At 36.8% G+C, this 27,217-nt stretch overlaps 1 protein-coding gene across 2 annotated transcripts; it reads right to left on the reverse strand.

The window, feature by feature from the left end:
- Nucleotides 1-310: 310 nt before the first annotated feature.
- Nucleotides 311-26,824, reverse strand: LOC149822913 (secretory carrier-associated membrane protein 2-like). Of its 2 annotated transcripts, XM_089980168.1 has the most exons (13): nt 26,564-26,824; nt 19,988-20,053; nt 6,528-6,632; nt 6,359-6,421; nt 5,314-5,347; nt 5,074-5,196; nt 2,334-2,396; nt 2,091-2,184; nt 1,895-1,940; nt 1,734-1,801; nt 1,402-1,450; nt 852-917; nt 311-714 (listed from the first exon to the last, which is right to left on the reverse strand). In XM_089980168.1, the coding sequence occupies exons 1-13, from the start codon at nt 26,618-26,620 to the stop codon at nt 628-630; spliced, it is 921 nt and encodes a 306-aa protein (XP_089836294.1). In that variant the 5' UTR covers nt 26,621-26,824; the 3' UTR covers nt 311-627. The 2 variants fall into 2 exon arrangements, with proteins under 2 accessions (XP_089836294.1, XP_089836295.1); XM_089980169.1 differs by lacking the exon at nt 19,988-20,053 and having other exon boundaries at nt 26,564-26,753.
- Nucleotides 26,825-27,217: the final 393 nt, after the last annotated feature.

A 27,217-nucleotide genomic window follows, 5' to 3' on the forward strand; every position in this document is an offset into this window, starting at 1 on the left:
GCACATGGGAGTAAGCAGTAGCTAAACGAAGCTTGGAATTGCCCGAGATGGCTTGATAAGTTATCAAACTCTAAAATCAGAATTGCATGAGATGGCTTGATAAGTTATCAAACTTAAGATCAATGCTTGAGATTTAATTGTTAGCTTAGCGAATCTGGCACAAGTGGAACCTTTTGCAAAGCCCAAGTTCAAGGCTTCAAGCCGAGAATGACTAGCCTGATTGGATAACCACCACCATCAACCCCATGATAACAAGAAAAGAATAATAATAAAGATTTGCAGCCCATCCAAGGATGTTCATGTCAAAATCTTCAGTAAACAAGCTTTATGCATTCATTACTCCAGTAAAAACTAAACTAAAATGCAAATGAGCATCAGTGTATTCACAAATAACCTTTTAAAAAGGGAAAACCTGTAAACAACTGAAAAGAAAAAGAAAATTCACTTCAAACAAATTACAGAATTGCTAACACTAAGATGGTCTGTTTTGTGCAGGAGTATCCCTGCACCAAAAAGAAAAGAGAAAATGATACACAACTCCATCATGGGAAGCCGAAAACCACAAACAACTCCCAAGAGTGAAACATCCATATTTGCATGAAACCATTCCCAATATATACACCATCTTTATAGCCCAGCTCTCATGACACCACGTGCAGTTTCACGCTTCATCTGAGCAGCTTTCCCACTGCCCCGGAAATACATATACACTTGCTGCTCGGATAAATAAAAGTACACATACGGGGAAAAGGAATGAGATGAAATAATGAAAATAATCGAACTTAAGGAATGAAGACAGGGATGCCAACCACGATTGGGAGGTGATACAACAGGTTAGTGTGGAAAAGTACCTGAATAACCCAGATGCTGAGGAGAGATTCTAGGCAGAATAACGCAAACCCAACAAAGTAAAGAATCTGAATGAACGCAGAAGCCAGTAAATAAAATCGCTACCAAAACTCTCTTCTTGCAGATAAGTACATAAGCAGGGAACACCAAAGATTAAACACTGGAAAAAACAAAAGAGAATTCTGTGTGATGTGGGCCACTTCGTAGTTAAGCAAGTTCTCTGGCCCCACCCTACATATCAAACTTCTAAATTGAATTGTGTGTGAAATGTATGCATGCCCACACACAGGAAAAGCTAAATGAAACTTAGTGACCTGTTTAAATGGAAGCAATAAGTCCACAAACCATGAGTTTCTCATTGTAATAGCTCTTTGCTTCCATGCAAACAGGACATATGATGTCAGGTTTGATATAACTTGATAACCAGAACATCCAGCTCACCGTGGCCTCCCACAATTGATTGGATATTTGCAAAATTGAGTCTCCAACCACCATTACCAGAAAGCTGTAACTAGTTAACTATGGCAGCATAGACAAAGAATATGAACCTACCCCAACTATGACCTTCGGGCTGATGAGATCAATTGCTGGTAGGATACCACTGTTCCACAGAAATTCAAGAGATCAGTATGTTCAGAATCCACAAATAAGCAATTTCACACATATACAGTTTATTTTAGCATGACAAGAGCAACTTCAAATTTGCACCTTGATGCATAACTTCTAGCCATCATTATCCACGAATTCCAGATCTTGTTAAGAAATATATTCCTAATCTATATTTAATCAACTCCAACAATACTACTTCCACAAATTAAAAAGAATGAACAATGAATGAAGTCTGCTCATATGCACTACGTGAAGCAATCTGCAAAATAACTTACGCCAAAGATTTTCCTTTAAAGATAATGGGAGGAGCCACTGCCGCAAAAATGACGAACGCAATGTGAAGCTGATGTGAAAGCAGCAAAGAATTCAATATTAGGTTTAGCAGAAAATGCTGATCCTTCGAGAAAGAAGGCTGTAAACTGAGTGACAACAATACCAGGTATAAAAGGAAAAACCAGCCAAATTTCAGAGCACTTTCGGTCCTGAAAAAAGAGTATTGAGTCAAGACTTATCTTCCAACAGCATATAACCAGATCGCAGCACACAAATATACATATAGGAGTTACATTGAAAGAAAACCTTCCATACCATAAACATGGAAAAAAAGAAAAGGATAAATAGGCAAGGTTTACCTCATGGCGCGATAAAGGGGGCGATACCACAAAACATATGCTCCTGGAACCCCAGATATAAAGTAGATAATGGCAAGCAACCATATTTTGACACCTAGAGAGAAACATTTATTGATAGATAAAAAACGAGACATTTAATATAGCTCCATGTTTGGACTAATTGATGTGACTGAAAACTTCATATTTAGAAAACTGGAAATGTGTATGTTACATGGTATGTAAAAAGAATTTTAAATTACCAACCTTCTCCTCGAATCCATGCAGCAGTAACTGCTACTAAATTCCACAGAAGACATAAGACCAGTCCTGCACAATAGGAAAAGCCAATTAATGCACATCAATTTTAGAAACCTATGCACATGCCATGAAGGTTGCAATGTTTCCATGCCATGAAGGTTGCAATGTTGCCCATACTTGAACATAACTTCTACCAATACACAACAGATCTACATGTGGACATGAAAATTCCTGAGTCATTTGCAGAAATAATGTGGGGGTGCAAGCATGTCAACACAGACATAAAGATGCACATAAGCAAATATAATTGTATTTTCAAGGTCTTAAATTCTACAAACACACACATCTGCGATATTAGCAAGATGGAATCCTTGTTCTACTAATTTACATATTTGAGCAACTGCTCTCTACGCCTTTCAATTATTCAGCGCATGTTCCTGCACGTAAGCTATATATATATATATATATATATAGAGAGAGAGAGAGAGAGAGAGAGAGAGAGAGAACATCCTTTGTTCTACTTTCTCAGGTATTTTAATTCACACTTGAAGATTCAGTTTTTTAAACTTCATATCATTATTTGAGTTGGCTGTTATGTGCCACTTTTACATGAAAAAATGATCAGAGATAGCACACGTGATTAAATATCACAACAATTTGGGATTCTACTATTTCTAAAGCCAGAATTATTGATCAGTATGCAACATACTCTTGACTCAGTTTTTTTGGCACTACTAAAATTTTCAATTAGAGTAATAATACCAAAACAAGTTCTGGAATTCTAAGGTACCATGTTCCTCATCAATGAGATACAATGTATGCAGTTAACAGAACTTTATGAGTTAATTGTAGCTCACATTCCAGATGCTTCAAAGTAGTAGACACGTTCTAAATTGTACCAAGAAAAATCTATTGGTAGTCTTACAAATATCAAGTTTTCAATTTCATTATGTACCTCAAAATATTTTATTTGATCTACCCTGATTTATGGTTGCCGGGACAGATTCTGATCTATGTAACATGGGCACAGCTAGAAGGCCACGCACCTGTATCGATAGGGGTACAGGTCCCTCCCTCCCTCTTTGGTTAATGGTTTGAAACTCAAAAAATCAGGATCACGGGAAAGTACTTTCTGATCTTTTATACCAACTTCAAGCCCTCATTACAACTCCTTTATGTAAAAAATATCGGTTTCACCATTTTTATCTCAATTCTTTGCAATACAAGAATGGTCATACCTAATTGAATTTAGGCACTATATATACTGCTAGAATTTCTTATGTCATACCATCCATAAGAGTACAATCTTGTTTGCAAGAGTGGCACAGAAAGAAGTGTTAAAAGATATGTATTTTTGATGTCTTATATTTTTTTGTATTTATTTCTTCTTTTATTCAAGGTACACTCATGTATACCTATTAGGTTTAGGGGTTAAGTATACTTAAGGTATACTTTTAGGCTAGTTTAGGTATTTTCTTATTTTTTATTTTTGTTCTTATCTTGGTCATTCTTAGGATGACCAAATAATTGTTTTTTTCAATTTGGTCATATTTCAAAATGACCAGCTAGCTGTTAGACATAGTGCCTAACAGCTAGTTGGAGGGCTAGCCCTCTATATATATTAGTGTGTATGTGAAAGTAAAGTCAGAGAGTGATGTGTGTGTGTGTGTATATAACGTGTAAGTTTATGTTATTATTCATTTTATTACATTAACATTTATATTTTTAATTCTTTGTTGTCCTTAAATCAGTTTGTGGTTTTTTATGCCTTTGTTAAATGCATTATGATAATGCATAATGCATTTTTAGTATTCATTTGCAGTCCTTGTCATAAAAACATTATTATTTTTAATTTATCATTTGTACCTCAAGCTCCATGCCATTTCATGACAAAAAGGCCTTTGCCAGATCCAATACTTGTTAATATGTTTCTATATACTCACCATAATTGTCATGCACATGTCTAGAAGTCATTTCTTCTAACTCAGTTCATATAGTACATGAAAAAACATATAGCATTCATACATGGAAGACTTTCCCTATTTATTGCATACCCCCTTTCAGGTATAAGTGCATGCTTATGCTTGCATATTAGAAGGTACAAATTCTTCATCATTTAGGGGACATCCATACTGAGTGAAAGAGTGAGTGACTGTCTGTGTGTGCTGAGTGAGTGACTGTGTTTGTGTGTGTGCACGTGCGCACTGTGTGTATTCTTCCACCTATTTTTGCCAACCAAAGCCAAAAAAGGCTCAATCAAAAGGATGTTACTCATTGGTCAGATCCATCTAAAACCAAGCCAGCTATTTATGTAAGGTCACCCAATCCAAAAATGGTATGTTTATGTTTTCAGCTATGCACAAGGGCTGACATGGTAAAGGATACTTGTCCACCCAGGATGGTGCCAAACCCAATGACTTCCAATGAAGGCAGAGCTGAAACCCAGCATGGCGGGAACCTAATAGACTGTGTTGGCTATCATATACACCAAAAGTGTGGGAACAAGCCACACATCTCTGTAAGTGTATACTGACTATTCATATACCAATGGTAGATCAATCTTAGTTTCTTCACAGTATAAACTTATACTTGTCTAGGTTGGAAAAGGTCCAACCCTAACATAATAATTATACCACTTTCAAGATGGTGTGTTTCGTTTGTTCACATCAATTGTAATTCTCTTTCAAAGAAAAGGATAACATTTAACAAACAAAGAAAGAACTGAGTACATAAGATGGAGTAATACCTAAAAATGATGCGAAGGCAAAATACTGCAGCCTTTGTAGATGTATTGGTATTTCATTTGCAATATCATGATGAATAATAGGGAAAAAGGGAGGCCAGTTTTTCTCCTCGATGACTATTCCAGCTACAGAAACAGAAAATTAAAACACAATAAGCAATCTCCATGCATCACAATAAGCAGCAATGTGAACATTATATTTTTCAACAAAACATGTTAGTGAAGAAGACAAGAAGAGATTACCCCGTGCAGCTGCATCCTCCCTCCGTTTTAGTTCCTGCAAGGGTAAAACAGAGAACAGCTCTCAATAAGATAAATCAGATGGCAACTGAGCACTAAGCATGCATACCCAGGGGGGAAATGAAAAGGTAAACACAAGGGAAGATAACCTTGCATAAAGCATATTGAAATAGTATTAAAATAGCAATCAATATCTGAACAGAAATGCCAACATCAGGAAGGCAGATAAGCTCAGAAAAGAGTATCTTGACCCTCTGAAGGAAGTAGCTGCATTATATTTCATTACACAAAACTTCCTTCGGAGAAGCAAAGAGGCTAGCAAGCTAGCAATTCCCAACCTAACTCAATAGCTCTCAAATTCTCTGAATATATTCACTGGGAGGGAAATTGAGAGAACCTAGATCCTCTTTTAAGATCCCCCTGGATCCAACCACACCCTTGATGGCAAAACATGCATAACTGTTTATTGCTACCAAGAACACAAGTTTGAACTATTGAAGGCATATTTGAAATAATTTAGGTGAAATACGGGCTAGGAAAGTTTACTGTTCTCTGGAACACACTTGCAGTACCAGAAGAAAGACAGAAACTAAGATTTAACAGAAGAGGAAACTCAAAGAACATGATACTTGGAGACATGTTTTAAGTCGAATTCCATCTCATCATAAACAAAGACAACACTGACCAGACTCATATCCTTGTTAGACAAGAAGAAAAGGAAAAAGGAGACTAAGAAGAAGCAAAAATCAAAATGCATAAACCTGAAGGCTAAAACTGACAAAGCGTATTGGATAAAACAATATATCAAAGAAAGAGAGCCAAATGTCCAGCCAGAAGTAACCAACTTTGTCAAAGGAAGCAAACATACAGCATCATAAATCATGAAAACCTGGACAACCTATCCAGAACATGAGTTCTGATGCCCCAGATCAAGTTGGCGAGAGTTGCCAGATACTAGTCAAAACATTGCCTAGTCCAACTCAAAACAAGTGCATGAATAAAGTAAGGTCCTGTTCAACATATTCAAAACGAGTCACATCAGACAAACCTGTTCTCGCTTCTTCAATTCTGCCTCCTTAGCTTGCAGTTCCTTCTCTTTCCTTTTTAAATCCTACACATTTGACAACAAATCATATTTCAGAAGTCCAGTTCGACTTTATACAATAGACAAATATTTGGATGGATGTTATGATGCTAACTGTAGTATAACAGCATACCTTTGCCGTATCAAGAGGAATATCAACTGTGGCACTTCCGAAGTCAGCGGGTTCATGGGGAAGAGGTGAAAGTCTATTCATGGCAGATGGAACACTACTTGGATTCTGGAAGATCAGAAAATGTATTATATAATACTATTATGAGCTAAAACACACTCATACAAGCAACATGGAGAGAGAGAAAGAGTAATAAAAGTAACAATACATGGGCATTGTCATATAAATAATGTCAAGTCAAATGTCAACCTTGCAACCAGAGCTGCAAAAGATGAGTCGCTCATGGCCCAGCTCATAAAGGGCTCGTTCAAACATGTAAAATAGGTTCAGCAAGCCCAGATCAGGCCCTGAGGCTTCCTGATCGGAGTATGAACAAAGGGTGGTCGGTCAGCTCAACTTGTGTAGGCTTGGTAAGCAGTTAATAAATATGTTTTAGCTGTATTTTATATCACATATTGTAGCTCAAAACAAGTGGTTGAAGTGTTTGCGTGCAAGCAATAGGTCGAGAGTTCAAATTCTATTGCTTCCAGCTTTAGAACAATGCATGTTTTCCTTTCCCTTTTTCCTTCAAAACAAGCCCGCATGATCTTGGCACATCTAGGTGTTAAATTGTATCAAATCATGTACACATATATTTATATATATATATATATTATATGCATATGTATCTACTATTTTCTTTATGTAGCCCCAGGGGCATTTCTGTCATTTCTCATTTTATGCAGATTCACACTTGTGAATGTGCATGTAACTTTTCTTCTTTTTTCCTTTTCTTCTTTTCTTTTTTCTTTTTATCTTTTCTTTTCTTTTCTTCCTTTTTCCTTTTTTTTTTCTTTTTACCTTTTTTGACTAAAAGTCAAAGGAGGGGGAGATGTTGGACCCCCCTCCAACGGTTAGATTTCTAATCGTTGGAGGGGCTCCAACGTCTAGTAGGAGCCCCTCCTTTTGGTCTTCTCTTGTATTATAAATAGTGGTGTATCCCCACTATTATGACTCAATCTTTTGGGAGCCTTTGTGCTCACCCTTGCTCAATAGATTCAATCTTTTGCATTTCAAGTGTTCTCTTTGTACCTTTGTGTACTTTTATTCAAGAGTTCTTGGTGTGTCTTTGTACACGTATCCTTTTGTAGAGCTTGTGCTTGTAGTGCACATCTTTGAAGATACTTTTACATGGTATCAGAGCAAGGTTGGGAGAAAAGGAGATCATATATTTTGTTCCCTCTATTGGTTGCTTCGAAAAGCGTGCCATCAAGTTTTGGTGACCGAGGTAAAGACTAGTTTCTTCATTCAATATTTTGGAAGCATCCTACATCAAGTAGGACCTTATATCTCCTTGTGGTACGCATCTCTTCTCTTTTTTCTTCTCTCTAATGGGCGAAAATGACTCTCACTTCTCTCTTGGCTTCAAATTAAATGGATCTAATTATCATATATGGGCCGGGAATATGAAGGCCCATATCAAAGGTAAGGGTCTTTGGGGATATGTTTAAGAAACTATTCCCGAACCTAAAATCGCTATCTTTGAGAAAGGAGAGATTAAGGTTCTTGATGGAGAAGAAAGAAAAATCTTTTGAAGAATACAATAAAAGTCATAAAAAGTAGGAGATGAAAAACTACAAAATCCTTTCGTGGTTTTTCTTTTCGGTGGAAATAAAGATTAATGCCAATATATTGAAATTCAAAAAAACATATCAAGTATGGGAGTATCTTGAACGAATGTATATGTCAAGAGACTTGTCCCATAAATATTACCTTCAAAAGAAGGCTTTGACTCTTCATCAAGGAGAGATGTCGGTTAAAGAATATTTTGCCGAATTATTGGTTATTTGGGATGAACTTGCTCTCCTTGAACCTAAATGGAGTGGAGAGGCAATCGAATTGAGGCAAAAACAACTTGAAGAGGATCACTTTTTTAATTTCTTAAATAGGCTTAGATCCGAGTTCGAACAGTCTAGATCATCTCTTTTATCTTCTTTTTCTTCTCTACCTTTAGAAGATGTTCTTACCAAATTAAGTGGAGAAGAAACTAGTGTCACGGGCTAATTTTCGCTCAATAAGCCCATGCGGCGCAACGGTCCTCCTTGCCGTCACAAGCCTTCTAATCGCTATCTCATAGCCACTTTTGCCACGGACATGGAATAGCTCGCAACCTGTAGCACGCTAGACTAGCCAATATGGCCAGACTAACGGCCACAAGCCACCCACCAACACTTTTAATGTACTGAATCAGAATATTGGCCCTGTGCGCTACCCGCGCACAGCTGCCTAGCGGAAGCTCTTCAAGCGCATCTTCAAATGCGTTACATGTTATCAATGCCACTTTGTGCATAGTCGTCCCATACCAACTAAGCACTTCCGAGAAGGGCACCAACCTACCTTAGCTTGGCATGCCATGGTGCACATCGCAGCTCCATGCGCAAGCCAGTTGAAACCTCGCCACTGAAGGATCCAAGTCTTTCGACCCCCAGTCCGAATACCAGTTGATGATTTCATGCCATAGCGAAGAGCACCACCCAAACTCATTCGCTGGCGCATAGGCTCTCTCTTGCCTAGCCCCGAGTATCTTTACTCGGTTGGAATCACCTAGTGTGACTCCTGGGGGAATTACTCCTAACCCACACGCACCCCCGTGCGTCCAATCGCCTCGCGTGGGACATCCGCAAGTTGAGAGGTTCTTTAGCACTCTCCAAAGGCAACACCCTCTGGTTCGCTGGCACTGCTTAGCCAAACAACGCTCCACGTCTGTGCCGCCATACAGCGATGCACTAACGACGATATCGTTGCCTATCGCATGCCATGCTACCACCGCACGTCACCGATCAAGCTGATGCATACCGCGCGTTCTTACGCTCGATGCATTTTCCACTCAGTAGAGCTCCACACTGCTCATGCCTCATTCCAAACTCGGCCCGGGACAACTAGAGTGGAATGAATAAAACCAATCAAAATGTGTTGGCCGTCCCCTCTAAAAACGAGGATGAGGGAGCTTACGTTGTATCTAGACCGGGGAGCAATGTCAAAACTTATAAACCTCCCCACTTCAACAAGAATCAAGGAGGAAGAGAAAATAACAGACATTATGGAAGAAGAGACTACAGTAAAATCGCGTGTCATTTTTGTAAAGAACCCGGGCACATAAAACTCGTGTGTCCCAAATGAAAAAAGATGATGGTCATGTCGACAACCTTCCAAGAGGAGACACCATCTACCTCCAACAATGTCAATCTATCTCTAAATCAAATTATTGAAGTTCTTCAACCACTCCTCAAGGGATCAATCTCTGGAGCCGTTGTGTCCTCCTTCTCTCCTCCAGGTAAAATTCTTTGGCTATTAGACTCGGGTGTGTTAGAATTCCACCTTGGTACCTGTATTGAGAAAACGAGAGAAAGAGAGAGAGAGACGAAGAAAAGATTACGAGAGGGGGGCTACGGCTCACGATTTCTTCATTACAGAAATTGTGACCTAATGCCTATATTAATACACTTAAGTGTACACAGTGGGTCGGGTCGGGTCTGGTGTAATATCCGAACCCGGATACAAATAAAAAAACAGACTTATACAGGAATGAACTCGGGTCTGGGCTAATGCATGAGTGAATTCGGGTCTGGTACAGGATCCAACCCCGAAACACTTTTCACCTTTTTCACCCCCCCTCAAGTTGATCATGGTTATAGACCATGCACAACTTGCTTTTAAGCGTCCAAAAACGATCCTTGGTTAACCCTTTCATAAATAGGTCTGCAACTTGTCTTTCAGTATTGACGAACTCAGGCTCAATCTCTTTTTCTTCAACTTTCTGTCTCACAAAGTGTTGGTCAATCTCAATGTGCTTAGCACGACTCTGATGTACTGGATTGAATGACATGTTTATAGCACTTTGGTTGTCACATAGCAAGATAGTGTGGGAGATCTTTTCTCCTACTTCAATCAGTAGATGTCTGATCCATGTGACTTCGGCAGTAGCAACAGTCATAGATCTATACTCAGCCTCAGTACTTGATCTAGCGATAGCCTTTTGTTTTCTACTGCTCCAAGAAACTAAATTTCTTTCAATGAAGACACAATATCCTGATGTAGATCTTAGTTCATCAGGATCTCCTGCCCAGTCTGCATCACAATATACACGGAGTCTATTATCATCTTTGACATATGGCTGTGGTGAGTATGTCAATCCATCCTCAATAGTCTCTTTCAGATATCTAAGGATTCTCTTGACAGCTTCAATATGTCCAGTACGTGGCGCATGCATAAATTGAGACACTTGATTGACTGAATAAACAATATCAGGTCTAGTGAATGTGAGGTATTGTAACATTCCTATTATGCTTTGATACCAAGTGGGGTCATCACACAGATTTCCATCATGAGCGCTAAGTTTTTGATTAAGCACACTCGGAGTTCCCAGAGGTTTGCAGTCTTTCATGCCTGCCTTGCTAAGAACATCTACGGTGTACTTGTGCTGAGTGAGTGTCAAGCCATGAGCCTGATTATCAACTTCTATACCAAGAAAATAGCGTAGAGCTCCAAGATCTTTCATTTTGAACCTCTGACCTAGTAAGTCTTTTACTTCTTGGATATGGGTCGCAGAGTTTCCTGTGATAACCATATCATCGACATATATTAATAACAAAGTGGTCACAGTTTGACTTCTGAAAATAAACAATGAGTGGTCCAGCATGGAACGTGAAAATCCATGTTTCTGAATCTCTAGTGAGAAGTTGTCAAACCAAGAGCGAGATGCTTGCTTCAGACCATAGATAGCTCTTTTTAACCTGCACACATGAGTTGTACAATTTTGTTCTTGATATCCAGGGGGTTGCTCCATGTACACTTCCTCCTTCAAGTCTCCATGCAAGAAAACATTTTTTTACATCAAGCTGACTCAACTTCCATCCAGTCAAAGAAATAATAATTTGAATTGTTCCCATTCTTACAACCGGACTAAAAGTCTCATCATAGTCTTGCCCTGCTTCTTGAGTGAATCCTTTTGCCACGAGCCTTGCCTTGTATCGTTCAATGATTCTATCTGGCTTGTACTTTATCTTGTAGACCCATTTACATCCGACAACATTTTTGTCAGGTGGTCTGGGAACAACTTCCCAGGTTCCACATTCATGAAAGGCTTGCATTTCATCATTCATGGCTTCTACCCACTTGGTAGAAGTGGCTGCCTGATAGTACATAGTGGGCTCATCTTCCTTATTGAGAGCAGTTAAAAAGAGTTGAAGATCCAAGGAGAAGTTGTTATAGCTAACCCACCTGTCAATGGGATGTCGTATGTGGCTTGATTTTCTGACCTCAAGAGTGTGAGAAGGAGTCGGATTGCTGACTGAGACATGATCTGAATGGCTTGATGTTGTCGGTCTCTGTCTAGAATAGACAATGCCTTTGTATCTGCCCGGTACTTTCTCTGAATTCTGTGACCCCGACGTCTCAGTGTTCTCAAACATCTCTTCTTCTTACTGCACGCAATCTGATGAACATGCTTCATTGGAGCCAGCAAAAAGTTCTAAACTCAACCAAGGATAGTAAACTTCAGTTGGTATATTCGTTGCATCAGCTCTGTCATCAAAATTTTGTTCATCAAAGACAACATTTCTTGATATTCTGATACGTTTGTTGGTGGGATCATAACACTGATATCCTTTGTAGTCATCTGCGTATCCCACAAACCTACACTTCTGGGCCTTGTCCTGAAACTTGTTTCTCAGGGACCGATCAATATGCACATAGCAAACACATCCAAAAACACGCAGATCATGATAACTAGGATGAGCTCCAAAGAGACAATGATAAGGAGACTTATTTTCTAGAACGACCATGGGCAATCTATTTATCACATGCACGGCAGAATGAAAAGCTTATCTCCATAGGTTGATGGAAAGATTGCTATCATGAAGCATACTCATGGCACTTTCAACAATATGTCTATGTTTTCGTTCAACAATGTCATTTTGTTGAGGAGTGTGAGGGTAGGACACCTTTCTTCCTATTTCGTTATTCCGAAGAAAAGAAATAAAATCACGGGATGAGAATTCCCCACCTCCATCACATTAGAAAAATTGAATGGACTCAGAAAATTGATTTTTGACCAAGGAAAGGAAATTTTGAAACAAAGAGAAAACTTCTGACTTATTTTTTATGAAATATATCCAAGTGTATCGAGAATAACTATCAACAAAGATTAGATAATATCTGCTTCCAGACCCAGAGGCAATTGGGGCAGGTCCCCACACATCAGAACAAATAATCTCAAAAGGTTTTGAAGCTCTCTTATTAATGGAATGGAAAGGCAATACATGACTCTTACATGAAAGACAACTAGAACATTTATGACTACTCTCATCCCCATTAAGACTTTCTTTTGGAATGAGATTATTAGAAACAAGTTTCTCAATAAAATGACTCCCACAATGTCCTAACCGACTATGCCATAAGAATGACTTATTACATTCAGAGATACTTAAAAACACTGGAAGAAGAGGACGAACACGACTCTAACGAAGGCTTTGAAATCAGGTGAGCAGGGCGAACATCATGACATGGAGCTTCTTCAAAGACATACATGTTGCCTCGTCTCTTTCCTTCAGCGAATGTTTCCCTTGTGCGTAGGTCCTTGACCTGCACAGAGAAGGGAGTGAATTCAACTGAAGCATTATTATCATCAATAAGTTTGGAGACGGAGACAATATTTTTTTTAATGTCAGGAGCATGAAGAACGTCAGAAAGAGTAAGAGTGGAATGTGACATGGGAATGACAATCTTTCCAACATGAAAAACAGGATGGTGGGATCCGTCTCCAGTGACAATCTTACTTTTTCCGAAATAAGGAATAGGGTTAGAAATTTTACCTGCATCGCCGGTTACATAAGTTGCTGCTCCTGAATCGACAAACCATGTGCCTTCATCACTCTGCTTCAATTTTAACTCTGACAAGGCAGATATCAATAAATCTTTAATCTCTCCACTGTCTTTGGTATTTGTGAACTTTCTTTTGGTTTCTGTCTGCGGACCCTTTCCTTTATTCTCTGGATTATGCCAACAATTCGCCTTGATATGCCCCTTCTTGTTACAAAGGAAGCAAGTAGGAATGGATCTTGGTCCCTGCGCATGAGCTGACATGTTTGGAGTGGGAAGCAAACCACGCCCTCCGTGTCCACTTCGCCCTTGTCCTCATCGTCCCCGTCCTCTACCATAAGTCACTCCTGTGGTCAAAACTTCTTGAGTATTTGGATGATTATGAGTTTCTTCAGAGAATTCCTTCAGAGTCATTTCATATTGGATCAATTTGGCTTGTAGCTCATCGAAGGTGGGAAGAACAGGAAGGCACAGTAGTGATGTAACTATCATATTGTAGTCAGATCCCAATCCACTCAGAGTTTGTTGCACCATGTCATTATCACTAACGGCACACCCTATAACTCCAAGCTGGTATGTGATGATTTTTATCTTGTTCAAATATTCCATGATGGTCATAGAATCTTTTCTTAGCAACTGAAATTCTCTTTTTAGAAAAACCACTCTTGCTTGAGAAACATGCGAATACGTCTGAACCAGTCGTTCCCAGAGTTGTAGCGTTGTACAGTTGTCAGGAATGGCAACGAGAATCTCTTGAGACAGAGTTGATGTGATGTATGCAACAACTGATTGATCTTTCCTTTCCCAATTGAGAAATTCAACATTTTTGACATACACGATTGAACTCGCCCCTTGGTCATCTTTTTCTTCTCTCGGGATAAATTCTAGTGGGACTGAAGTGGTTCTATCCAGGTGACCTAAGAGGCCTTGACTCCTTATGAAAGGAATAATTTGTCTCTTCCAAATCAAGAAATTTGAGGTGTTTAACTTTTCAGAAACAAGCTGGTTGAGAAAAGTTGAAGAAAGGTTTGATTGAGAGTGATAAGAATCCATTGAGAATTAGAATCAACAGAAGTATCCACAAAAATTCTAACCCCCTTTTTTTTTTAACAAAGGGTCGTAAATTGTCAGAATCAGAGGATGCAAGAACTCAGGTTCAACTTGTGAAAATTGCTATTCAACGTCGTGTGAAAAACACCTTCACACGTTAAATATATTTGCAGAAATAAGAATCAGGAGGAACTATAGAGTAAACATATATTTGAATGTGCAAGTACGAGAAGAAGGGTGGACCCAGGAAGATCGAACAGACAAGCAATAAAGAAATGTCAAACAGGCAATATCAATAAAAGAAACAGGGATTGTGATTGGTCTGGTGTTTCACGTGAGTCGATTTCAGCGATTCACGTGAAACACAGCCACTCCTTTTACGGTTTGGGTTCGCGTGAACAAAATTCACGTGAGCCTCAGATCCAAGAGAGAAACAGACCCACTTGAGGTGTGGGTGCACAGAATAAGTCAGGAAAGAGAAGAAGAATAAGGGAAGAAGAAGAGAAAAGAAGAAGAGTAGATAAGGGGAGAAGCGAAAAAAAAACCCTCAAAATTTCAGATTGGGCTGTTGATGGGTTCGGCTGAAGGGGATGGAGAGGACTCGCTGAAGGATTTTGACTTTTGATGCTTCGGCTGAAGAAGATGAAGGAGATGAAGGGGGCTCGCTGAAGGAAGAAGATGAAGACGTGCTAAACTCCGATTGTCGCACCTGACGAAAACTTTTTCCGGCCCTAAGACAGATCTCGACTCTGATACCATGTTAGAATTCCACCTTGGTACCTGTATTGAGAAAACGAGAGAGAGAGAGAGAGAGAGACGAAGAAAAGATTACGAGAGGGGGGGTGCGGCTCACAATTTCTTCATTACAGAAATCGTGACCTAATGCCTATATTAATAGGCTTAAGTGTACACAGTGGGTCGGGTCGGGTCTGGTGTAATATCCGAACCCGGATACAAATAAAAAAACAACTTATACAAGAATGAACTCGGGTCTGGTACAGGATCCAGACCCGAAACACTATTCACCTTTTTCAGGGTGCATCCTTTTTTATGACTCCAAATGCTTTTACACTGACCAATTATTCTAAAAACCTCTCGCCATCCTTTGTTTCTACTGCGGATGGGGCTTCTCTTGAAATTAAAGAAATTGGAGACTTTGAAAAACAAGATTTTTTTGTTCCTAAAGTTAGATTTATTCCAAAATTAAATTTGAACTTGTTTTCCGTCTCTCTCAACTTTCGGATCATAAATGTGATATAAAATTCTCATCACATAAATGTTGGATACAGGATCGCCAGTCCGAGAAGTTGATTGGGGAAGGCTCTAGGAAGGGTGACCTCTATTTCATGGAGTTTCTTCAAATTCCAAAAACCTCTTTTTGTAACATTGCCCAACATAAAGATATAAATGTTTGGCATAAACGCCTTGGGCATCCAAATATTGACAAGCTTTCTCATATTCATTTGCTAAAACATTATGTAAAAAAAAATTTATTTGTATTGATTATATTCTGGGAAAAATGAGAAGCTTACCTTTTGGTTCAAGATCTATGTTTTCAACTAAGCCTTTTGAAATTGGGCATTCGGATGTATGGGGACCCGCACCTGTAGTATCTCAGGGAGGTTTTTCATATTATGTTATTTATGTTGATGACTATTTGAAATACACTTGGATATACTTTTTAAAGCATAAGCATGAAGTCTTCTCCACTTTTAAGAATTTTCATGTAATGATAGAAACCCAATTCAATAGAAAGTTACAAATCTTTAGAACAGATTCAGGGGGTGAATTTCTCTCAAATGATTTTAAAATCTATATAGAGAGTAATGGGATCATTTATCAAAGGTCTTGTCCCAAAACTCCTCAACAAAACGGCTTAGCTGAACGAAAACACAGACATATTATTGAAACTACAAGGACTCTACTTATTTCTCAAAAGATTCCAAAAAGATTTTGGGCCGAAGCTACCCTGGCCTCTGTCTATCTAATAAATCGTCTTTCATCTAAAAATTTAAGCCAAATATCCCATTTTGAAGTTTTATATCAAAAAAAAACTGATTATAATAGATTACAAATTTTTGGCTGCAAATGTTTTGTTCTCACTGATAAAAATGATAAGTTATCTCCTAAAGCCATTCCTTGTGCTTTCCTTGGTTATTCAGAAATACAAAAAGGTTTTAGGTGTTATGACCTTCAAAATGATAAATTGTACGTCTCAAGAAATGTCACCTTTTTGAAAAATGAAAGTGGCTTTGAGAATGACACAACCCTCCCCGATAATGTTGATTATTCCTTTTTATTTGAATTACTAAATAAGAATGAAGATTTCTTTAGTGATGATGAAACAAATAATGAGAACATTGATAATGAAGCTCCCTTGTTTGTTCAACCGGTAGAAGAAGCAGTAAATGAACCAATTACATATTCACATAGAGATAGAAATACATTTAGAAGTGTGATGGAAAGATATAGTGATTTTAGTGAGCCATCTCAAGATAGCAACTTACGAAGAACTGAAAGACCTAGGAGAAACCCTTCCAGATTTATATCCTATGAATCTTTTTCTCCAAAACATAGGGCCTGCCTTAGTGCCATTCACTCATATGAAGAACCCAGAAACTTCAAAGAAGCTAAAGAAAGATTAGAATGGAGAGATGAAATAGATAATGAACTTAGTGCCAAAACTTGGGAATTTCAAAGTCTTCCAGAAGGAAAAAAGACAATAGGATGTAGATGAGTCTTTAAGGTTAAGACCAAGAGTGATGGGACTCTTGAGAGATATAAGGCCCAACTTGTAGCAAAAGGTTATAGCTAGGAATATGGTATTGATTACGAAGAAACCTTTGCTCCTGTGGCAAGAATGGTCATCGTGAGATGTTTAATCACTACTGCATCAATTAAAAAATGAAATATATATCAAATAGACGTTAAAAATGCCTTTCTGAATGGGGACCTAAACGAAGAAGTCTACATGGAGGCCCCCCTGGCATGAATATACCAAAGGGTAAAGTTCTTCGGCTTAGAAAAACTTTGTATGGTTTAAAACAAGCCCCAAAGGCTTGGTACGATCAATTTAATGAAGTAATGGTTGAAACTGGATTCAATTCTTGTTATACTAACACTGCTCTCTTTGTCAAAAAGTCTGATGCAAGAATTAGAATTTTGTTGTTATATGTTGATGATATGTTAATAATAGGCAGTGATATTAAGAGAATCAGAAATATCAAATCCACTCTAAAAGAAAGGTTTGAAATGTCATACTTAGGGTATCTGACATATTTTTTGGGTATTGAGGTTGCTTACTCTCATAGAGGTTAGTTTTTGTCTCAAACTAAACTGACTTGCGAGATTCTTGACAGGTCCGGCATTACAGATGAAAAAATTTGCGAGACCCCTGAAGTTGTGGGCTCAAAAATGAATGGTGATGATGGGATTTCTTTGAAAAATCCTACTCTCTATCGGCAGCTTGTGGGATCACTTATGTATCTTAGTATCATACAGTCAGACATATCTCATGCCGTACATACTGTAAGTCAATTTCAGCATGCCCCACTTCAGTTCATATGAGTGTTGTACTTCGTATTGTCAGATATATAAAGGACACAATAAACAAGGGAGTATTTTTTTTCTTCATCTTCTAATTTAGAATTGATTGTGTATACTAACTCTGATTGGGGAGGTGACCCAAATAATCGTCACTCCACCACTGGTTTTTGTATTTTTCTAGGTGAATCACAGATCTCATAGAGATGCAAAAAACAACAGAAGGTGTCTCTTTCCTCAACAGAAGCAGAATATCGAGCCATGACCTCCACGACTATGGAGATTGTGGGGATTCATCAATTGTTACAGGATATGGGAGTACTGATCCAAGGACCTACACGATTGTGTTGTGATAATAAAAGTGCAATCTATATTGCTAAAAATCACACTTTTCATGAGCGTACCAAGGACATTGAGATGGACCACCACTATGTCAAAAAAGCATACTTACAGAAAATCATAGACCTTCCTTATGTGACTTCAGAATACCAGTTGGCAGACTTTTTCACATAGGCGCTATGTTCCCCCAGATTTAATTTTCTTCTTGGCAAACTTTCGGTGCATGTAACTTTTTCTTCTTCTTTTCTCTTTTCCTTTTTCTTTTTCTCTTTTCTTTTCTTCCTTTTTCCTTTTCTTTTTTCTTTTTGACTAAAAGTGAAAGGAGGGGGAGACGTTGTACCCCCCCCCCTCCACCGTCTAGTAGGAGCCCCTCCTTTTGGTCTTCTCTTGTATTATAAATAGTGGTGTATCCCCACTATTATAACTCATTCTTTTGGGAGCCTTTGTGCTCACCCTTGCTCAATAGATTCAATCTTTTGCATTTCAAGTGTTCACTTTGTACCTTTATATACTTTTATTCAAGAGTTCTTGGTGTGTCTTTGTACACGTATCCCTTTGTGGAGCTTGTGCTTGTAGTGCACATCTTTGAAGATATTTTTACACTAGCTTGGGAATGCACTCACCATGAGCTCAAGCTAGGGCAAGGTTTAAAGAGTCGAGCATCGCTGCTTCAAGCTCTTCTTTCAACTTGTTTTCTGCCCTACTTGCAACTAATCATTTGACTAGGAAACTGTAAAGATGAATCAAATAATGATTAATTCAGTGAAAACAACTACATTAAATCCCTCGCTTAGAACAGGATTGAAGTAAAACTGCAGTAGTTGAACTTGTGCTTCTTGATAAATTGGGAACTAAAACAACTTTTTCCATCTTTGGCAGAGGAGTAGGAGCACAAAAGTAAAATTTCGTTAGAAACACCATTGAATGTGTTCAATTCGTTGTGTATGTTGAGAAGTGTACTATGTGTGTCCTACCCTGCCTATGTGCATGCCATTATTTATAGGGGTAATGTATTTTTTCAGTTAGACCCTCTTATATTGTTGTAACTCTTCATTCTTGTGATAATAAAAGTTTCTTTTTTCATTGCTCATCCCTCTCTTCACTCTTCTTGAGTTCTCTCTTGGCTTGATAGTGTACAACATGACAAAAACCGTTCCTGTAGACCTTAAAATAGCTGATCTCATGTGCATTGATAAACCATGAGTTCCCACTACTTCTAAGGACAGTGTGCAAAGAATGGAATGACTGCTACCAACATCCAAGACATATCCATCTTCTCCTCATTCTTTTAATATTAGAAGGGGAAACCTTCAAACTCTCAATGGCATGATTTTTTTGTGACTTCAACAATTTAACCATTCTAATGGCAGTTGCATCTCTTTCATGTTCTGTGTGTGTATGTGTGCAATTTCACATGCATGTGGTGCATGTGTAGGCATTCATATGGAAGAAAAAATGATTGACCAAAAAATGTCCAATCAAGTTACAGCAAGAAGTAGCAACCATAAGCATCAAGGTTGTAAGTTGTCATTTATGGATCACCAACTACCCAAAAGACCCGCCCGTGCGGAATAGGATCATTGGAACTGAGAATGACCTGAATTCAGCACTGAATTATATCACTGAATACAAAGAAGCAGCCTGAATTTGAGGAAAAAGGGATGAAAACCTACTGTTGTGTAAAATGCCCCTCCACCATAATTTGATTGGCTAGATGCTTTTGAACGCACTGCTGGATCCTGGCATCAAAAACATACCAAAATTCCTGAGACAATGCATCTTGCACATGTATACTGCCACAAGAGTACATGAAAATTACAACAGAGAAGAAATCTTGAAGTTAGGCAAAGAACACGCATAGTGTAAAACCCACTTTAGAAAAAGGCGCCTAGATAGATATGCATATGTTGGTTGGAAATGTTTATATAATGGTTGAGAACATTTTGTCTTGGCCATGTGAATATATATATATATATATATATATATATATATATATGTGTGTGTGTGTGTGTGTGTGTGTGTGTGTGTGTGTGTGTGTGTGTGTGTGTGTGAATACAGGATCTGTGTTAAATATAGCACGGTGCTAAATGAAACATTTTATCGGATCTCCAGTGTTTTTACGAAATTCTAACAGTACAGATGTGTTCAGCATGATTGATTTACTAGAAAACGACACTTGGATCATGCATTTTAGAAGGAAAAAATGGTATTTGGAGCCTCAAAAATTTATGAAAATTATACCCCATTGATTTTTGAAACCTTATAAAAACCTATACATGCATCGGAATCAAATCCTCCAAGAACTGATTCCTATAAAAACAAGCACATAGACTACATCTGTACCGTCAAAATTTAGAAAAAACACAGGAAATCTGATAAAATGTTTCATATAACATTGTGTCATATTTAGCACGGACCCTTATCCTATATATATATATATATATATATATAGTCACATGTATCACTAAAGGTAATTTCTCGGCGAGATTTTCAAAAGTTGATAAATCTCAAGAATATCTCGGGAGTTTAAAAAATTGAAACAAAATTAACAAATATAAAAAACAACAAAAAACTAAGAAAACAATAAGTTTTGCATTATTTTTCTTTCAAAAATATAAAAAAACATGTTTTACAGGTTTTAAAATATAAAAGAAACAAAAATAGGAAATGCAAGCTTAAAAAAAAAGAGTTTTTCCCAAAAATATTCTGATATTTTCATCGCAAGATATTACCTTTAATATCGGCTACCTTAAAAGTGATATTTTCAAAATATCACCGATATCAGTGTCACCAATATCGGTGATATTTTAAAATATCGCGACAAATACCGATATTTTAAAATATTGTGATATTATCATGCTTTTCTGCAAAATTTAAAAAAAAACTTATTTTTATATATTTTCAGTTCACTTTTTCCCATTTTTTGTTTCCCTTAAAATTTTAAAAATTTTAAAACTTGTTTCATTATATTTTTGCAAGAAAAATAACAAAAAAACTATTATTTCTTACTAATATTTATATTTTTTCAATTTTTTAAGCTTCCAAAATTTTTTCTAAGATTTTTCACCTTTTGAAATATCTCCGAGAAAAACCCTTGCCAAGAAATTACCTTGAACAATATAGGTGACTATGATATATATATATATATATAGAGAGAGAGAGAGAGAGAGAATTAGTAGCTGCAATACAGATTTACCTCCTAAATGTCTTAAACACTTCAAAAAGTCATAGTTGCAGCGGGACCAAATTAAGACCATATCATATCATAAAATATTGGAAATTTTTAATAAAAACTTTTCAAAAATCCAAAAAATCAAAAAACATAGCAAAAATTCTAAAAAATCATATCACATGAAACAATGATGAATTGCACAAAATACAACCATAAAATCACATATAAAGCATTTATGTCTCTATAAGTTACATCAGACTCATTAAACATCAACTATCCCACAAGAACAATGCAAAATATTAAATATCTTGCAATTAAAAACATGCCACAAGACTCATATTTTCATATTATATAAACAAAAATATTATGAAAATAGTTGCACTCGATTTTCAATCGGTTTACATTCATTATTTAGTGCCCCGTTGCCATGCCGGATCATCTTATGCCATTTTTGTTGGAGTGTGAAACCTGATTTCTACCTTGATATAAATCTTTTATTTTCGGGGATTCAACTTTGCAGTAAGTTGGCGGGGGATTGTAAGGGGCAGCACCCCCCAATGCAAAAACTTTTTGAAGAATATCTTTATAATTTTACTCAATACATTTTTTTACTTTAACCCATTTTTTTGAGTGGAAAAACAGTGGAAATGCACTTTTAATAGCCTCTAAACAAATGGAGAAGTCAGCCCTCAAAAACTATTTAAAACCCAAAATGAAAAAAGTAACTTTCGGTCTTTTAAAAGTGTGTCGAAGGTGTATCGTATGATACACCCTTTATCATACAATACGGCATGTATCGTACAATACGGCATGATACAGGAGTGTATCATATAATACACCCGATATTGTATGATACACACTCGAGTGTGTATCATATCACAAAACTCAAAAGTAACGATATGTATCGTACCGTATCATACGATATGGTACGATACTTACAACAATGGTTGTAAGTATTTTGGGTTAATCTGAACCTGCAGATGTGTTTATCATTGTTTGTTTACTAAAACTTGTGACATGAATTGCATCAATTTAATTGGAAAGTTTGACTTTTTTTCATCATCAAGCTTTAGTGTGATATGAGTTGTCAATTTTAAGTTTTAAAACACATCTAAACATCGAAAGTACTTCATTTAAAACATGTTTTGCATTAAGTAAATTATATAGAACACATCTCTCTATTCCAACCTCGCTCAAATAAATGGCATGGAGATCCTATTCTTTCTGGAAAATATCTTTGCTTAGGTTGCTAACAATCTGGATATTGGCAATTCGATATGATTGCTAGACTCAAAGTATGGAGTCTGATGGGAAGGGTCTCTCTCTCTCTCTCTCTCTCTCTCTCTCTCTCTCTCTCTCTCTCTCTCTCTCTCTATATATATATATATATATATATATATATATAAGGAAAATAGAATATATTTAGCAACCAAATATGTTTCCTGGTATGAATCAAGATTTTATAGGTGTTTTTGCAAATCCAACCCTGCAGATGCATTCGGCGTGGTCCATTTGCTAGGAATTTATTGTTGGACCATCGTAATCAGATCAAGAAATGCAATTTTTTATGCTTGAATATTTATGAAAATTTTAAGCCATTGATTTTCAACCCTTAAAAGATGCTTCTTATACATCGTAATTGGATGATCCAAGATTCTGTTTCTATAAAACCAAGCGTCTAGATCACATCTGTATGGTGAATTTTTTTGAAAAAAAAGAGTAAAAAATCCTATGAAAATCTTGGTTCATACCATTAAACATATTTGGCTGGTAAACATATTTTAGTTACCCTATATATATATATATATATATATAGTGACGGGTAGGTGCCTGATGCTTTTTTGTGCCTACCGAGCTTTGGAAAGATTGTTTCTATTTTTTCTAAAATCTAACCATACATATGTCATCTACATGCTTGATTTTGTGGGAATTGACTTTTGGATCGTCTGATTACAACACCAAGTTAGATTTTTATAAGATTAAAAAATCAACAGTCTACAATTTTAAAAAATATTCAATGCTTAAAAAATCATTTATTTTCTCAAAAAAACATGATCCAAGTGTGATTTTCTAGCAAATCGATCATGCAAAACACATGTAGGGACAGATTTTTGAAAAACAACCTGAAAACCCCTATCCAAGCGCGGTAGGTAGGCACAAAAAGCGTCAGGCACCTACCCATTTTTGTATATATATATATATATATATATATATACTTTGATCCGTATATGTATATATATATATATATGTATGTATGTATATATCTTCCTACTTTGATCCGTGCCTACTACCATCATATCGAGAATTTGAAGGGTTTTTCATGATTTTTTACATGCTTGATTTTATAGGATCCTCCGATTCTGACATCGTGGGTAGGTTTTTATAAGGTTTAAAAATGAACAATCAAAAATTTTCATAAACATCTAATGCTAACAAAATCATGATTTTTAATTTGAAAAAACACGATCCAAATATCATTTCCTAGCAAATTGACCATGATGAACATATTTGTGGGGTCAGATTTGCGGAAAAAAAAACAAAAACTCCCATTCACTCGTGGTATATATATAGGGTCACTAGAATATGTTAACTGGAAATGTGTGAACCGGAGTGTGAAGTAGGCATTTCTGACACATTTTTTTGGCAAATCCAACCCTGCAGATGCATTCAGTATGGTTCATTTGCTAGGAATCAACTGTTGGCTCATGAATTTTCAATGAAAAAAAGCAATTTCTGGATGCTTGAATATTTACAAAAATTCTAACCCGTTGATTTTCAAGCCTTAAAAGATCCTTCTTATGCATCGTAATCGGATGATCCAAGAGTATTTCTATAAAACTAAGCATATAGATCGCATCCATATGGCAAAATTTATGAAAAAATATATATAAAAAAAACATGAAATTCATAGTTCATACTGCAGTTCACATATTTCCAGTTAACATATTCTAGTGGCCCTACACACACACACACACACACACATATATATATCATAGTCATATATCGGCGATATTTTCAAAATATCATGATATTATCGCTGTATTTTCAGCAAATGATATTATAGGTAAAATATCATGATACTTTGAAAATATTGCCAGTTTGATAATATTGCAATATTACGAATTATTGTTATTGTTTTTAATTATTTTCTACATCTTACATGTGTTTTTCTTCTTTATTTTGCATTTTACTTATTTATTTTATTATATATGTATTTTATTATCTAAACATGTTATTTTCTTACTTATTTTTGTTGTTTTTATATATTTTTTATTTTTTTAAGCCCCGAGATTTTTCACCAAACCTATAATATCGCGAGAAATAGCCTCGCCGAGATATAACCGATACTAATATTTGTGACTATGATATATATATATATATATATATATATATATATATATATATATATATATTTATATATAGAGAGAGAGAGTCCTAAATGGCTTCAAAGGGAAAAGTGTTCTTTGTTTTTCCTTTCTTTACTGGATGTAGTTTTCCTATCATACTTTCTAAGCTCAGGAACTGCAATTGCTGAAACAGATTGTATTGGTTGTTAAAGGATATGAAACAAAAGATTAGACATCCTTAACAGCGACCAATGTGAGCAAAGCTTTTTTTATTTTTTGATAAGTAAGCTGGTGGTTAACCCACCATGGGGTTCGAACCCACAACTCGTGAATTATGATAGTGTCACCTAATCACCCAGTTATCCTATTCACCCATGACCAAACCTTCGTTGATGTCTTTTTTCTTTTTTGTTCCATTTCACTTGTCCAAAGTCCATTTTGTTTTGCATTACAAGACAAACTCATATGCATACTTCTACCTTTTTAATTCTCCTTCACGGGCTTATTACCTTTGTAGTTTTTGCTGTGTATGAATCAAATTTCTTTATTTTCCTTAGTAATCAGTCCAGTGAGATAGCTCCAACGTGTTTCAAAACCATGATTTCAGCTAATATAAGTGTGGCCTATACCACTCAATTTCTCACACTCAACTCTTTTCCTCATATCCTCCTTTTCTATACTTTCCATTTCCCATTTTTAAATGCCCAAGGTCGTATAAATGCAACAGGTTTTTTTTTTTTTTGGAAAACAAAGAAAATTTTATTAGAAGAACGAGGGAGACAAGGTGTCACCATAGTACAAGAAAGAGATAAAGGGCCGATCCTCAGCCTAGATTGGACCAACCAACTAAGATCAGAATCTGGCCATTTAATAGAGGCATTAAATGCACGAGAAAATTTCAGGTGTTCTAAATGCATTGGTTGATTAAGTTGTTAAAGAAGCCAAGCAAGTGACACAACAAATGTCAGGTATGAGAAAATACAGTTTGGTTAAGTTGTTATTCACGACCAACAAACTTTACATGCTTTCAGGAACTCTTCTTCCAAAAGTGAGACATGAAGCTCACATTATGATGCCTCCAATCTGAGCAAAACTACTAAGCATGTGCTTCGGAGGTAATCAAAATAAGAGGGTATTGCACCATACCGCGTTTCATCACTCAAAATAATCGACTATAAAGATTTTGCGCGGAAGTTGTCAATGGCCTAAACACAAAATGATGCATCAGATCCTTTTCTCTTTGCCACTATTTAGATCAAGACGCCACCGAATCTTTCATTTCTTATAAAAACAGAAGCAGATGAAGAAAATTAGTGCCAAAATCCTTAATTCACCCACGGATTTCAGAATTTCACTCTAGATGTTACTTAAAATTAAAAAAAAAAAAATCTAAACTCTAGACACAGTTCACCCATAGAAACAAGCATCGCACTCCATTTTACTCTAGAATCACATCAATCCGACGATCTCGACCAAAACTACGCACAATTTCCTGATGTAACACCGAGATCTAAAATCCAACAAGAAAAGGAACGCAATTAAACAACAGAATAAACAAGGCGACGGTTCAAGACAACCGAAAAACCAGAAACCCCGAGATTCCTGGCATAATTCGCGGCTTTCTTCCCGAAAACGAACTAGGTCAACTACATTACCGAAAGAATAGGCAAAATCCACACAATCAATCGCGAAAATCCGCAAATATCAGGAGAAAGAAGAGTGAGACTCACGGAGAAAGGGTTCACTTCCTCCTCATCGAACGGATTCCTGTCATACCGTCCCGCCATCGTGACTCGTGTTCCCTCTCGGATGCGATCTCAACGAAAAGCCCTCCGCCTTAAGGAGATTCCTCAAGAGGAAAGCTTGCGAGAGAAGGATCCACAAACCCTAGACTCGCTTCGTCAACAGCACCAGAGAGAGAGAGAGGGTGTGAATTTGGAGAGAGACGGCGAAGAGGGAAAACAAAATGAAGGGAATCCTCATTTGGAACAAGGAAAACGAAAATACGGACTTTGACTTTTCTACGCCTCTTTTTTCCCAGGATAAATTTTCAAGAATCACCAAACTTTTGGTCCTAATTAATATAACCCGTGCAAAGTTTGTCATTTTTTAGATCAACTTTTAACCTGAGTTGATTAAATGGGGTAACCTGCTATTATTAAACAAGTAAAATCTACCATGCTTTCTACTCTCTAATGGAAAAAATATTGACTGCACTGTAGATTACCATACCCTAGCTGAAAAATATTGAGTTTTATTTGATCAAATTGAACTTGCATATGTGTTCAAGACAGTTCATTTATCATGGAATGCACTTTTGTGCGAGTGGGTTCCAGGTAAAATTATAATTCCTTTTTTAATCATGAAATTTTGACATATTGTGG

The sequence above is a fragment of the Nuphar pumila genome, chromosome 11, assembly GCF_984573655.1.
Source record: "Nuphar pumila chromosome 11, dmNupPumi1.hap1.1, whole genome shotgun sequence".
In the NCBI taxonomy this organism is placed as follows: Eukaryota; Viridiplantae; Streptophyta; class Magnoliopsida; order Nymphaeales; family Nymphaeaceae; genus Nuphar; species Nuphar pumila.

Coding starts and splice junctions, on each gene's coding strand:
- LOC149822913 (XM_089980168.1), bottom strand. CDS start 26,620: ATGGCGGGACGGTATGACAGGAATCCGTTCGATGAGGAGGAAGTGAAC. Junction 5,197..5,313: donor GGAGGATGCAGCTGCACGGG/GTAATCTCTTCT, acceptor CTGTTTCTGTAG/CTGGAATAGTCATCGAGGAG. Junction 918..1,401: donor GCCCGAAGGTCATAGTTGGG/GTAGGTTCATAT, acceptor GCGTTCATTCAG/ATTCTTTACTTTGTTGGGTT.